This window comes from Mirounga angustirostris, unplaced genomic scaffold (genome assembly GCF_029215605.1).
Source record: "Mirounga angustirostris isolate CCGP_5_RB_7025 unplaced genomic scaffold, mMirAng1.0.hap1 SCAF_5, whole genome shotgun sequence".
NCBI lineage: Eukaryota > Metazoa > Chordata > Mammalia > Carnivora > Phocidae > Mirounga > Mirounga angustirostris.
Window position 1 is genome coordinate 20,290,251 of NW_026991713.1, and position 15,523 is coordinate 20,305,773.

General features: G+C 37.3%; 1 protein-coding gene across 1 annotated transcript in view; it reads left to right on the top strand.

Annotated features, from left to right (window-relative positions):
- SLC5A8 (solute carrier family 5 member 8) overlaps positions 1-15,523 on the top strand; it is a 70,485-nt gene that overhangs the window by 27,983 nt on the left and 26,979 nt on the right. The window contains exons 8-10 of the mRNA XM_045867124.3: positions 1,255-1,343; positions 2,213-2,325; positions 6,030-6,097. Coding sequence (XP_045723080.1) covers positions 1,255-1,343; positions 2,213-2,325; positions 6,030-6,097 — 270 coding nt within the window. The remainder of the gene's footprint in view (positions 1-1,254; positions 1,344-2,212; positions 2,326-6,029; positions 6,098-15,523) is intronic.

The following is a 15,523-nucleotide window of genomic DNA, read 5'->3' on the forward strand; positions in this document are numbered from 1 at the left end:
CTGCTGGAGCTCACCCTGAGGAAGCAAGATTAGTGTCTAGATGGAGTTTTACTATTTTTCTATCTATCAGTCTCACCTTGCTGGTTCTACCTATACCTGAGGGGGCCACTCAGAATATGAAATATCACACCAAAGACTTTTGAGAAAGTTGATGTTATGGTAGAGGATTTTAGATCTTGTTATCACAGTAACGACGGAAACCTTGACTTTTGCTTATGTATGGAATACTGTTTGAAGTTACACTTTTAAGATACCTTGGGAAAACTGGAACTTGATTTCATATAGAGATAAGTTCTATTCTCTCTTTCTGAGCATAAAAAATTAGTAAGCTTTGGATAAAGTGGAGACATTCTTAAAACAACTCAACACAGATCCTTGCCACAGTGGAGGATGTTCTTCAACATCCCATAACAAACTATTGTCAAATGAAATCAGAAGAGGCTGATAAGAGAGGACATGACATCCACTCTATACTCGAGGCTTTTTCAGTGCAAGTGAGGGGACTTTTTCTAGAAAATTATCCTCTTAGGACCCTTTTGATTTAAAAATCAGTTTTGCCAAAAGACTGTCATGTGACATAGTACGGAAGTAATACACCTTCCCATCCTTATTTAATATTTATTTTTTAAAAAGTAACTTATCAAAAGGTAAGTTGGTATCAGGAACTTTTTAAAAAGAAGCAAGTTTCAGCAACTTCCCAAGGTTACTCTCCACTTGTCACTATGTCTCATACTATATGCAACTATAATTACACTTTCAGTCCTGGGTAGTGATTAACGTTCTCAAAGGTGAACTTTGAGTCATCAAGTAAAGTTAAGTGAATGCTTCTTATTACATAAGCATAGAGGTGTGTACAATATTTCCTTTAAATTGATTTATTATTCCAAAGAACGAGAACAGCTGCCTCTTATCATTTACGATATCCCATGTACTATATTAAAACTTTACATAGATGATGTAATTTAACTTTTATAGCAAGTCTATGAGGTTAGTATTATTATCCCTACTTTACAGATGAGGGAACTGAGTTTTAGAGAAGTAACAAAAACCACTTCTGTCTGAATCCAGACCCTGTATCCTTAACTACTCTGTTATTAAGTGTTAGCAATAAAAGAGTTTGATTTTTCATATTCGGAAATTTCAATTATATGGAATAGGTTCCTTTAGTTCTTAAAGAACACAAGATAAATGAGGCATTAATTAATTTTATTTGATAGCAAATAGCACTCAGAAGTCAATTTTGGAATTTTTCAGCTCATGCCTTATTTGGTACTGGACATTCTGCAAGATTTTCCGGGACTTCCTGGACTTTTTGTGGCCTGTGCTTACAGTGGAACATTAAGGTATGAACTATGACTCTAACAATACATGGTTTCCCTGTTGGGATCTTTCTTTTGTTATTGGATATTTTTGAGGATAAAGCTGAATTCTGGACATGAGCACAAATGGCCCAAAGTGGGTAATCTACTCCATGTATCCTCTCTGTTGGTCTCACTTTTATCCATGTGGATTATCAGTCTATTATCCTCAGTCTCCACTTTTAACTTGGTCTCTACTGTAATACATCATTACATACTCTGTAGGGTCACCATAATAATGATCAGTTGATGGTAGTTCTCACTGATTATCAAAAATGGGTGCCTATAGTCTTGGTTTAAAATGTATGTATAGCTAAAGCATGGTCAAATGGAAAATTATAATTAAAATCTCCTATTATGTGCTGAATAATATACACTGTCCAAAGAATCTTGTTCTGTGTTTCAACTTATTCATTGCACTTTCTTTCAGTGTTTGTGCCAGGGAATTCTTATTGTTAACATGTACAGTGTATGTTAGTAAGGATCCAGGAAATTAATATTATTGATATTAATGGCATATGTTTGTGAGGATTTATGACAGTCCTTTATATGCACAAAGAAGTCATTATATAATAGTACTATGTAGTCTGTGTAGATTCTTTCCATAGACACTGAGGATTTATTGCAAAGCGGAAGCAACATAAAATTGTTTTCTCACTATTAAGCCTATGGAGGTTACCTGAATCATTCTTGGATGATAACAGCTTCCAGAAAGAGGATGTTGTGATCATTAAAATATAGTAGAAATCTGGTTATATTTCAGAAATGACAGTTTGTTTACCCCTTTCTTATTCCTACTTAAAGTATTATTAAAGTTAAAATATTATAAATCAAAAGATTTTTTTCTCTTACAGCACAGTGTCCTCCAGTATTAATGCTTTAGCAGCAGTAACTGTGGAAGATCTAATTAAACCTCACTTCAGATCGCTCTCAGAAAGGTCTCTCTCTTGGATTTCCCAAGGAATGAGTGAGTTTCCATTTTCACAATTCCTTCTTACCTCCAGGAGATTATTTTTTAGAAATACCAGAAATCTTTTCCATGGAAGATACAGAGTAAGAACCTTCAAGTGTAAATGTACATATACATATGCATGCCTATGACTAAATGCAGTTATGCCATATTTGCAATCCAGATTTGAGAGACACTTCAAGCAATTAATTTTCAGGGGTCCTTATTTTTTTTTTAAGTTTTAACTTAAATTCCAGTTAATTAACATACAGTGTAATATTAGTTTTAGTGATTCAACACTACCATACAATACCTGGTGCTCATCACAACATGTGTACTCCTTAATTGCCATCACCTACTTCATGCATCCCTCTACCAACCTCTCTTCTGGTAACCAAAAGCTTGTTCTCTATAGTTAAGAGTCTGTTTCTTGGTTTGCCTCTCTCTTTCCTTCCCCCATGCTTATTTGTTTTGTTTGTTAAATTCCACATACAAGTGAAATCATATAGTATTTGTCTTGCTCTGACTGACTTATTTCACTTAGCATTGTATACTCTAGCTCCATCCGTGTCGTTACAAATGACAAGATTTCATTCTTTATGGCTGAGTAATATTCCATTGTATATATGTACCACATCCTTTTTATCCATTCATCAGCTGATGAACACTTAGGCCATTTCCATAATTTAGCTATTATAGACAATGCTGCTATAAACATTGGGGTGCATGTATCCCTTCAAATCAGCATTTTTGTATTCTTTGGGTAACTACCTAGAAGTGCAATTGCTGGGTCATAGGGTAGCTCTATTTTCAGCTTCTTGAGGAATCTCCATACTGTTTTCCACAGTAGCTGCACCAGTTTGCATCCGCACCACCAGTGCAGGAGGGTTCTCCTTTCTCCGCATCCTCCTCCGCACAAGTTATTTCTTGTGTTGTTGATTTTAGCCATTCTGACAGGTGTGAGGTGGTATCCCATTGTGGTTTTGATTTGTTTACCTGATGATGAGTGATGTTGAACATCTTTTCAGAGGTCCTTATTTGGCTGTCTTTCTTTTCTCACTTCTTCCTTTCCCAAATCTATGTTAAAATTCTTAGCCACAGAAAAAAATTCAACACTTTTCCTTTTCAAACTTTAGCCAACAGTTTTAAGAAATACCCTTAGTTTGGAGCCAAGAGCCACACTTCTTCTTTATTATATAAGAGGGCACTCTCAGTTTAAAGTACAGAACACTGGGTGTTACACACAACTGATAAATTATTGACCACTACATCTGAAACTAATGATGTACTATATGTTGGCTAATTGAATTTAAATTTAAAAAATTAAATTAAAAAAGCCTAAGCCAAAAAATAGAATACATAGTCTGTATGTATGAATTGAAGATAAAGAAACAGAGTGTTGTAGTTTTTGACCCATCTTTATTGTCTGTTCTATCTGTACACGTAGACTGCCCTGGAGATAGTCAATTAAATTGTACAAGGAATGTTCAACTTCTATTGATAGATTGTAGGACCTTATTAGGAGTTAAATATCAGGTGAATGGAAAGGTTTAAAGACCCCAGTTCCCAGATATCCCAAATATAACAATCTGACTCAAAGAAATCTGGCTAGTGTACTTCATTCTTTGTGTTTGACATTTTGGTTATATGTGTTCTGGAATGAATGACTAACAAAATTGTTTTTGAAAAAGAGTGTTTAACTTCAACCCAGTAACACTAGACTGTCAAAGAAACAGTGAATAATATTCTATTTTGAACCACAATTCTATATGTAATTGTCTTAATGATAGCCTGGAATACTTAATTTATGTTCTTCAGTGTCCCTTGAATTTAAATAACATTGCATCATCTTATTATGTGCCCAATTTTAATCCTGGAGCATAATTTCAGAATGATACAATTCTTCCTAAAGAGTATTTAGATTGATTCATTATAGGATTATTGAAGCTATATGGTTTTAAATAGAAGCTTTTGAAGCCAGACAGACCAAGTCTTGCTTTACCAGTTTACTAATCTCAAACAAACCCAATAACCCAATACAGCTTGAATTTTTTGTATGAAAAATGTTACAAAAAATATTCATCTTGCAGGTACTGTGAGGTTTAGAGATAATACATATAAAATAGGAAGCACTAGCTGGTGCTCAAGGAAGGATGTTGATGATCATTAATAACAAATTAACTCTGCTAGTGTGGATGAGGTTTTCATTTACTTTGAAGGGTTATATAAAGTCATTATTTTGAGGTCTGTACAGTAAGGACATCATAGAGAAGAACATGGCAAATAATTTGTATGTGTTTCCATCAACTTTGAATACCAAAAACCCACAGTGGTGACCATTTATGAGCTATCAGATAGAGAAGACTCAAGATAAATATGTTGGAAATACTATTTACATTAGGATTTGGAGGCATAAAAAAAAAATCATTGCGACATGAGCTCTATGTACAAATTTAATGTAAGGTTTCCATTCAGGTGCAATAAGGTTATTTACCCAATATACTTAACAAAGGGGTGAGTGCTGGTGTAAATTAGATAGATATAAGGAATGCACTAATTATATAAGCAAATTTGTCATTCCTTTTTTTGTGTTTTGATTTTTATGTGTGGGAAATTATATTGACTGATTTCAGGTGATTTGTGCTAAATGGAAATCTTCAAAAATAAAAATCTGGGGGCATGTGTGTAAATTTTCCTATAGTTTAAAAAGTAAAACATGTATTTGGAGAAATGAAGGGGGGAAATCGGAGGGGGAGACGAGCCATGAGAGACTATGGACTCTGAGAAACAAACTGAGGGTTCTAGAGGGGAGGGGGGTGGGGAGATGGGTTAGCCTGGTGATGGGTATTAAAGAGGGCACGTACTGAATGGAGCACTGGGTGTTATATGCAAGCAATGACTCATGGGCCATTACTTCAAAAACTAAGGATGTAATGTATGGTGATAAACATAAAATAATAAAAAAAATATTACTAACCAAACAAGTCATAAGAATTATTAAAAAAATGTATTTGGAGAAAATCTGGAAAGTACTGAAAGCCAAAAGAGAAAAAAAATTCTATAATTTGTAATCTGACCAGCTGTGGTGGCTTGAAAATTTCTATAAAGTTTGGAAAAACAATTTGTAGAATGGGTAATATCATACTTGATACTATCTTCCTTTGTAATTTAACAGGAAAGGCTTGGGGATGTTGATGGAGATTACAAAAGGGCTAAAGGTCATAAACCACCCCTTGGTGTGGATTGTAACTTCCCAGGAGAAATGAGTACATCAAATCAGATGACTCTAATTTCTGAAGTTTATTACTCCCCTCCCACATCATGTCATACAGAGCAGAGCTGGACTGTGTCCCGTTTCTGGCAAACTGAAAACAGAGACCTGAGCCTTCCTTTATAAACAAATGTTTATGGAGGATTAGATTAATGACACAATAATTCTTAGCCTTAAAATCCCTATGGTTAATGCTAGGGATTTTTTTATTTATATAACCTAATGTTGTCACTAATCCTAGGACACAATATCAGAGTTTTCTTTCCCCTTTGCACACTGCTGATCCTGTAGGAAAACACCCCTTCCCTTTTTTGGCTGGCTCTGATGTATGTGGCCATTTTTCACCACAATCATATTAATTACTTTGAATCAAAGGTGGGTAGGTTATTCTATTGAGAATTCTAATCCTCTGGGTCTGAATTTTACACTGGCTTCTACATCATCCATCTAGGTGTGCTGTTTGGAGCTCTGTGCATTGGAATGGCTGCATTGGCATCACTAATGGGAGCTTTGCTGCAGGTAAGAGCTGATTCTGCAGGGTTTGAGTCATAAACACTGAATTTGTCCTTTTTTTAAATGTTAATGTGACCATCCTTCCAGACTTCTCTATCCATCTATACATAGCCATATCAAGGAACAGAGTTGACTAAATTCTTTAAAAATTTTTAAATTAAATTTTCTATTTTGATATAATTGTAGATTTATATGCAATTTTGAGAAATAATATAGAAAGATCCCATATACCCTTTACCTAATTTTCCTTAATGGTGTGAGATTTAGATTGATGTTCTTTTTCCCCCCTTTCTCTATAGATGTACAATTGTAAAGGCTGTCTTTCTTCCATTGAGTTGCACCTATATCAAAAATCTGTTAGGCTGCCTGGGTGCCTCAGTCAGTTTGGCGTGTGACTCTTGATTTCAGCTCAGGTCATGATCTTGGGGTCATGGGATTGAGCCCCTTGCCAGGCTCTGCCCTGAGCACAGAGTCTGCTTGCTCCTCTCTCTCTGCTCCTTCCCCCACTTGCACGTGTGCTCTCTCTCTCTCAAATAAATAAAATCTTTAAAAAAATCAGTTAGGCATATTTGTGTGGGCTTATTTCTGGTTTCTCTTTTCTGTTCTATTAATCTATGTGTCTGTCCCTCTGCTGGTAATATATAGTCATGATTTTTGTACCTTTATAATAAGTCTAGAATCAGGTAAACTAATTCCGTCTATTTTTTATTTTTTTATTTTTTTTATTATTTTATGTTAATCACCATACATTACATCCTTAGTTTTTGATGTAGTGTTCCATGATTCATTGTTTGCATATAATACCCAGTGCTCCATGCAGAATGTGCCCTCTTTAATACCCATCACCAGGCTAACCCATTCCCCCACACCCCTCCCCTCTAGAACCCTCAGTTTGTTTCTCAGAGTCCATGGTTCGTCTCCCCTTCCAATCTCCCCACCTTCATTCTTCCCTTCCTGCTATCTTCTTCTTTTTTTTTTTTTTTTAACATATATGGTATTATTTGTTTCAGAGGTACAGGTCTGTGATTCAACAGTCTTACACAATTCACAGCGCTCACATACCCTCCCCAATGTCTATCATCCAGCCAACCCATCCCTCCAACACCCCACCACTCCAGCAACCCTCACTTTGTTTCCTGAGATTAAGAATTCCTCATATCAGTGAGGTCATATGATACATGTCTTTCTCTGATTGACTTATTTTGCTCAGCATAATACCCTCCAGTTCCATCCACGTCATGGCAAATGGCAAGATTTCATATTTTTGATGGCTGCATAATATTCCATTGTGTATATATACCACATCTTCATTATCCATTCATCTGTCGATGGACATCTTGGCTCTTTCCATAGTTTGGCTATTGTGGACATTGCTGCTATAAACATCGGGGTGCATGTGCCCCTTCAGATCCCTACATTTGTATCTTTGGGGTAAATACCCGGTAGTGCAATTGCTGGGTCGTACGGTAGCTCTATTTTCAACTTTTTGAGGAACCTCCATACTGTTTTCCAGAGTGGCTGTACCAGCTTGCATTCCCACCAACAGTGTAGGAGGGTTCCCCTTTCTCTGCATCCCCACCAACATCTGTCGTTTCCTGACTTGTTAATTTTAGCCATTCTGACTAGTGTGAGGTGGTATCTCATTGAGGTTTTGATTTGGATTTCCCTGATGCCAAGCGATGTTGAGCACTTTCTCATGTATCTGTTGGCCATTTGGATGTCTTCTTTGGAAAAATGTCTGTTCATGTCTTCTGCCCATTTCTTGATTGAATCATTTGTTCACCCGTTGTTGGGTGTTGAGTTTAAAAAGTTCTTTATAGATTTTGGATACTAGCCCTCTTTCTGATATGTCATTTGCAAATATCTTCTCCCATCCTGTTGGTTATCTTTTGGTTTTGTTGACTGTTTCTTTCGCTGTGCAAAAGCTTTTTGTCTTGATGAAGTCCCAATAGTTCATTTTTGCCCTTGCTTCCCTTGCCTTTGGCAATGTTTCTAGGAAGAAGTTGCTGCGGCTGAGGTCGAAGAGGTCGCTGCCTGTGCTCTCCTTTAGGATTTTGATGGATTCCTGTCTCACATTTAGGTCTTTCAATCATTTGGAGTCTATTTTTGTGTGTGGTGTAAGGAAATGGTCCAGTTTCATTCTTCTGCATGTAGCTGTCCAATTTTCCCAACACCATTTGTTGAAGAGACTGTCTTTTGTCCATTGGACATTCTTTCCTGCTTTGTCAAAGATGAGTTGACCATAGAGTTGAGGGTCCATTTCTGGGCTCTCTATTCTGTTCCATTGATCTATGTGTCTGTTTTTGTGCCAGGACCATACTGTCTTGATGATGACAGCTTTGTAATAGAGCTGGAAGTCCAGAATTTTGATGCCGCCAGCTTTGCTTTTCTTTTTCAACATCCCTCTGGCTATGCGGGGTCTTTTCTGGTTCCATACAAATTTTAGGATTATTTGTTCCATTTCGTTGAAAAAAGTGGATGGTATTTTGATAGGGATTGCATTAAATGTGTAGACTGCTCTAGGTAGCATTGACATCTTCACATATTTGTTCTTCCAATCCATGAGCATGGCACGTTTTTCCATTTCTTTGTGTCTTCCTCAATTTCTTTCATGAGTATTTTATAGTTTTCTGAGTACAGATTCTTTGCCTCTTTGGTTAGATTTATTTCTAGGTATCTTACGATTTGGGGTGCAATTGTAAATGGGATCAACTCCTTAATTTCTCTTTCTTCTGTCTTATTGTTGGTGTATAGGAATGCCACTGATTTCTGTGCATTGATTTTATATCCTGCCACTTTACTGAATTCCTGTATGAGTTCTAGCAGTTTTGGGGTGGAGTCTTTTGGGTTTTCCACATAAAGTATCATATCATCTGCAAAGAGTGAGAGTTTGACTTCTTCTTTGCTGATTTGGATGCCTTTTATTTCTTTTTGTTGTCTGATTGCTGTGGCTAGGACTTCTAATACTATGTTGAATAACAGTGGTGATAGTGGACATCCCTCCGTGTTCCTGACCTTAGGGGAAAAGTTCTCAATTTTTCCCCATTGAGAATGATATTCACTGTGGGTTTTTCATAGATGGCTTTTATGATATTGAGGTATGTACCTTCTATCCCTATACTCTGAAGAGTTTTGATCAAGAAAGGATGCTGTACCTTGTCAAATGCTTTTTCTGCATCTAATGAGAGGATCATATGGTTCTTGTTCTTTCTTTTGTTAATGTATTGTATCACGTTGATTGATTTGCAGTTGTTGAACCAACCTTGCAGCCCAGGGATAAATCCCACTTGATAGTGGTGAATAATCCTTTTAATGTACTGTTGGATCCTATTGGCTAGTGTTTTGGTGAGAATTTTTGCATCCATGTTCATCAGGGATATTGGTCTGTAATTCTCCTTTTTGATGGGGTCTTTGTCTGGTTTTGGGATCAAGGTAATGCTGGCCTCATAAAACGAGTTTGGAAGTTTTCCTTCCATTTCTATTTTTTGGAACAGTCTCAGAAGAATAGGTATTAATTCTTCTTTAAATGTTTGGTAGAATTCCCCTGGGAAGCCATCTGGCCCTGGGCTTTTGTTTGTTGGGAGATTTTTGATTATTGATTCAATTTCTTTAGTGGTTCTAGGTCTGTTCAGGTTTTCTATTTCTTCCTGATTCAGTTTTGGTAGTTGATACCTCTCTAGGAATTCATCCGTTTCTTCCAGATCTAATTTGCTGGCATATAGTTGCTCATAATATGTTCTTATAATTGTTTGTATTTCTTTGGTGCTGGTTGTGATCTCTCCTCTTTCGTTCATGATTTTGTTGATTTGAGTCATTTCTCTTTTCTTTTTGATAAGTCTGGTCAGGGGTTTATCAGTCTTGTTAATTTTTTCAAAGAACCAGCTCCTAGTTTCGTTGATCTGTTCTACTGTTCTTCTGGTTTCTATTTCATTGATTTCTGCTCTGATCTTTATTATTTCTCTTCTCCTGCTGGGTTTAGGCTTTATTTGCTGTTCTTTCTCCAGCTCCTTTAGGTGTAGGGTTAGGTTGTGTATTTGAGACCTTTCTTGTTTCTTGAGAAAGGCTTGTATTGCTATATACTTTCCTCTTAGGACTGCCTTTGCTGCATCCCAAAGATTTTGAACAGTTGTGTTTTCATTTTCATGTGTTTCCATGAATTTTTAAAATTCTTCTTTAATTTCCTGGTTGACCCATTCATTCTTTAGTAGGATGCTCTCTAGCCTCCATGTATCTGAGTTCTTTCCGACTTTCCTCTTATGATTGAGTTCTAGTTTCAAAGCATTGTGGTCCGAAAATATGCAGGGAATGATCCCAATCTTTTGGTACCAGTTGAGACCTGATTTGTGACCTAGGATGTGATCTATTCTGGAGAATGTTCCATGGGCACTAGAGAAGAATGTGTATTCTGTTGCTTTGGGATGGAATGTTCTGAATATATCTGTGAAGTCCATTTGGTCCAGTGTGCCATTTAAAGTCTTTATTTCCTTGTTGATCTTTTGCTTAGATGATCTGTCCATTTCAGTGGTGAGGGGGGTGTTAAAGTCCCCCACTATTATTGTATTGTTGTCAATGTGTTTCTTTACTTTTGTTATTAATTGGCTGCTCCCATGTTAGGGGCATATATATTTAAAATTGTTAGAAATTCTTGTTGGATAGACCCTTTAAGTATTATATAGTGTCCTTCCTCCTCTCTTATTAGTCTTTGGTTTAAAATCTAATTTGTCTGATATAAGGATTGCCACCCTAGCTTTCTTTTGGTGTCCATTAACATGGTACATGGTTTTCCATCCCCTCACTTTCAATCTGGGGGTGTCTTTGGTTCTAAAATGAGTCTCTTGCAGACAGGCATATTGATGGGTCTTGTTTTTTTAATCCAATCTGATACCCTGTGTCTTTTGATTGGGGCATTTAGCCCATTTACATTCAGGGTAACTATTGAAAGATATTAATTTAGTGCCACTGTATTGCCTGTAAGGTGACTGCTACTGTATTTTGTCTGTGTTCCTTTCTGGTCTATGATACTTTTAGGCTCTTTCTTTGCTTAGAGGACCCCTTTCAATATTTCTTGTAGGGATGGTTTCATGTTTGCAAATTCCTTTAGTTTTTGTTTGTCCTGGAAGCTTTTGATCTCTCCTTCTATTTTCAATGACAGCCTAGCTAGATATAGTATTCTTGGCTGCATATTTTTCTCATTTAGTGCTCTGACTATATCATGCCAGTCCTTTCTGGCCTGCCAGGTCTCTGTGGATAGGTCTGTTGCAAATCTAATGTTTCTACCATTGTAGGTTACAGACCTCTTATCCTGAGCTGCTTTCAGGATTTTCTCTTTGTTTCTGAGTCTTGTAAGTTTTACTATTAGATGTCAGGGTGTTGACCTATTTTTATTGATTTTGAGGGAGATTCTTTGTGCCTCCTGGATTTTGATGCCTGTTTCCTTCCCCAAATTAGGGAAGTTCTCTGCTATAAATTGCTCCAAAATACCTTCTGCCCCTCTCTCTCTTTCTTCTTCTTCTGGGATCCCAATTATTCTAATATTGTTTCATCTTATGGTATCACTTATCTCTCAAATTCTGCCCTTGTGATCCAGTAGTTGTTTATCTTTTTCTCAGCTTCTTTATTTTCCATCATTTTATCTTCTGTATCACTAATTCTCTCTTCTGCCTCACTTATCCTAGCAGTGAAAGCTGGATAGGTTTTAGTTCTTTTATTTCTCCAGAAAGGGTTTCTCTAATATCCTCCCTCCTTTTTTCAAGCCCAGCTAGTATCTTTAAAATCATCATTCTGAGCTCTAGTTCCGACATCTTACTAATGTCCATATCAATTAGGTCCCTGGCAGTAGGTACTGCCTCTTGTTCTTTTTTTTGAGGTGATTTTTTCCATCTTGTCGTTTTGTCCAGAGTAGAATAGATGAATGAGAGGACAAAATGCTAACAGGGTAACAATGACTCCAGAAAAGTATACACTAAACAAATCAGAAGAGACCTGAAACCAGGGGAAAAGAAAGGGAAAGAAAGAAAAAGGAAAAGAAAAAAAAGAAAAAGAAGATAAAAACAAAACAAAACAAAAAAACAGAACATGATCAAATATGATCAGGCTGGTGAATAGATCAGTGCCACACACTAGATTTTGGGAATATTTTGGTCTGTTAGAAGAAAGTGCCTTTCAAAATTTTAAAGAAAGAAAAACATATATGTACAAAAATTAGGGTTAATATGATGAAGGGATGGAATATGACTGTAAAGATGAAAATTATAAAAGATTTTATAAAAGGAATTGATAAGAAGTTGGTTGAAAAAAGAAAGAAGAGGATTTAAAAAAAAAAAGGCGGGGGAGAGAATGTGATCAGGCAGGAGACTAGAACAAAGCCATACACTAGAGATTTAGGGTATATTTTGGTCTGTTAGAAAAAACTGTATCCCAAAATTTTAAAGAGAGAACAACTTATATATATATACCAAAAATAAGGTTAACTACTATGAAGGGATAGAATATGACTCTAAAAATGAAAAATAAAAAGATTTTTTAAAAATAGGATTGATAAGATGTTGGTTGAAAAGGGAAAAAGAAAATTTCAAAAAAAAAAAAAAGAAAGTAAAAAAAAAACTTTGAAAGACTAAAGAATCATGGGAAAAAAGCCATGGATTCTATATGCAGTATTCCCCTAGCTCTGGAGTTCTGCCGTTCTCATTGATCGGTAAACTTGATCTTGGCTGGCTGTTCTTGCTGATCTTCTGGGGGAGGGGCCTGTTGCCATGGTTCCCAAATGTCTTTGCCGGAGGCGGAATTGCCCTGCCCTTGCCGGTCTGGGCTAAGTAATCTGCTCGGGTTTGCTCTCCGGAGCTTTTGTTCCCTGCAAGCTTTCCATACAGCTTTGGAGGACGAGAGTGAAAATGGCGGCCTCCCAATCTCTGCCCCAGAGGAGCTGAGAACTCAGGGCCCCACTCCTCAGTGAGCCCCCAGAGAAAAGCATCAATCACTCCCGTCTCCCCAGTCTCCGGCCCCACGCCGTGCTCACCTGGCCTGTGACCAAGCGTTTCTGTCTCTGGCTCACAACCCCGTGTGGAGTCTCCAAACCCAGCAGATCCCTGCAGTGCACTCCCACGCCTCTCCTCCCGGGGGATGAAGGGGAGTCTCCCAGGATCTGCTGCTTGTTGGGTCCCTGCTGCAAGAGCAGTAGCCCGACTGTGCCGTGGATCATGGTTTATGGCAACCCTGAGCTGAGAGCCCACTCCTTGGCTCCATCTCTGCAGCCGGCTTCCCTGCTGATACCTGGGAGCTCTGCCACACTCAGGCGCCCCCAGTCTTTCTGCGACCCCAAGGGTCCTGTGACCACACTGTCCCAGCAAGTGTTCCACCCCCCCGCTTAGCCACTGGAGTGACATCCCTCAGTGGAGCCGACTTCTAAAAGTTCCGATTTTATGCTCTGCTGCTCTATCACTTGCTGGCAGCAGCTGATGGAGGCCCCCTCCCCTGCCATCTATCTTCCCAAATATCGCCTCAGATTCACTTCTCTGCACGTCCTACCTTCCAGAAAGTGGTCGCTTTTCTGTTCAGAGAGTTGCTGCTATTCTTTTCTTTGATCTCCTCTTGAGTTTGTAGGTGTTCAGAATGGTTTGATCACTTTCTAATTGAATTCCTGGGACCAGACGAAATTTGGGTCTCCTACTCCTCTGCCATCTTGCTTCTCCCCTCTCAGGTAAACTAATTCCTTCCACTTTATTCTTATTTTTCAAAATTGTTTTAGCTATTCTAGCTCCTTTGCCTTTCCATATAAAGTTTAGAATAATCTTCTGTATATCTAAAAAAAATGATGCTTAATTTTGATAGAATTGCACTAAACCTATATATCAATTTGGGGAGAATTGACATCTTTACTATGTCGACTCTTTGAATTCATGAATATAGTATATCTCTTCATTTATTATATCTCTGGTTTTTCTCATAACCATTGTGTAATTTTCAGAATACAAGTTCTGTGTATATTTGGTGAGATTTATACCTTAAAATTAAAAATTTGTTTTAAGTTTTTTTAAAGACATTTATTTGAGAGAGAGAGAGTGAGCTTAATGGGGGGGGGGCAGAGGCAGAAAATCTCAAGCAGATCCCCACTGAGTGTGGAGCCCAAAGTGGGACTTAGTCCCATGACTCATCAGATCATGACCTGAGCCAAAATCATGAGTTGGCTGCTTAACCAACTGTGAGCCACCCAGGTGCCCCATAATTTTTTTAAAGTATTAATTTTAATTCCAGTTAGTTAACATACAGTCATGTATTAGTTTCAAGTATACAATATAGTGATAGTGATTCAACAATGCCATACATTACCTGGTATTGTACTCATCATGACAAGTGCACTCCTTAATCCCCATCACCTATTTAATCCATCCCGCCATCCATACCTCCCCACTAGTAACCATCAGTTTGTTCTCTATAGTTAAGAGTCTGTTTCTTGGTTTGTCTCTCTTTCTCTCTTTTTTTCTTTGCTCCTTTGTTCTGTTTCTTAAATTCCACATGAGTGAAATCATATGATATTTGTCTTTCTCTGACTGACTTATTTTTCATAGCATTATATTCTCTAGCTCTAGCCACGTCATTAATAATGGCAAGATTTCATTCTTTTTTCTTTTTTATGGCTGGCTAATATATATATATATATATAATCTCCAATCAGTGGACACTTGGGCTGTTTCCATATCTTGGCTATTGTAAATAGTGCTGCTATAAACATAGGGATGAATATATCCCTGTGAATTTGTGTTTTTGTGTTCTTTGGGTAAATACCCAGTAGTGCAATTACTGTATCATAGGATAGTTCTTTTTTTAACTTTTTGAAGAATCTCCATACAGTTTCCAAATAGGTATTACCATCAAGGGTGGCACCAGTTTGCTTTCCCACCAACAGTGCACAATGGTCCTTTTTCTTCACATCCTCACCAACATCTATTGTTTCTTGTGTTGATTTTAGCCATTCTGATTGTTATGAGGTGAGATCTCATTGTAGTTCTGGTTTGCATTTCCCTGATGAAAAGTGATGATGAGCATCTTTTCATGTGTCTGTTGGCTGATGTCTTCTTTGGAGAAGTGTCTGTTCATGTCTTCTGCCCATTTTTTATTAGTTTTTTTTTTTCTGGTGTTGACTTTTATAAGTTCTTTAAATATTTTAGATACTAACCCTTTATCAGATCTGTCATTTGCAAAAGTCTTCTCCCATTGAGTAGGTTGCCTTTTAGTTTTGTGGATTGTTTTCTTCCCTGTGCAGAAGCTTTTTATTTTGATGTAGTCCCAATAGTTTATTTTTGCTTTTGTTTCCCTTGCCTCAGGGGACCTACCTAGAAAAAGTTGCTACAGCCCATGTCAGAGAACTTACTGCCTGTGCTTTCTTCTAAGATTTTTATGGTTTAAGGTCTCACATTTAGGACTTTAATCAATTTT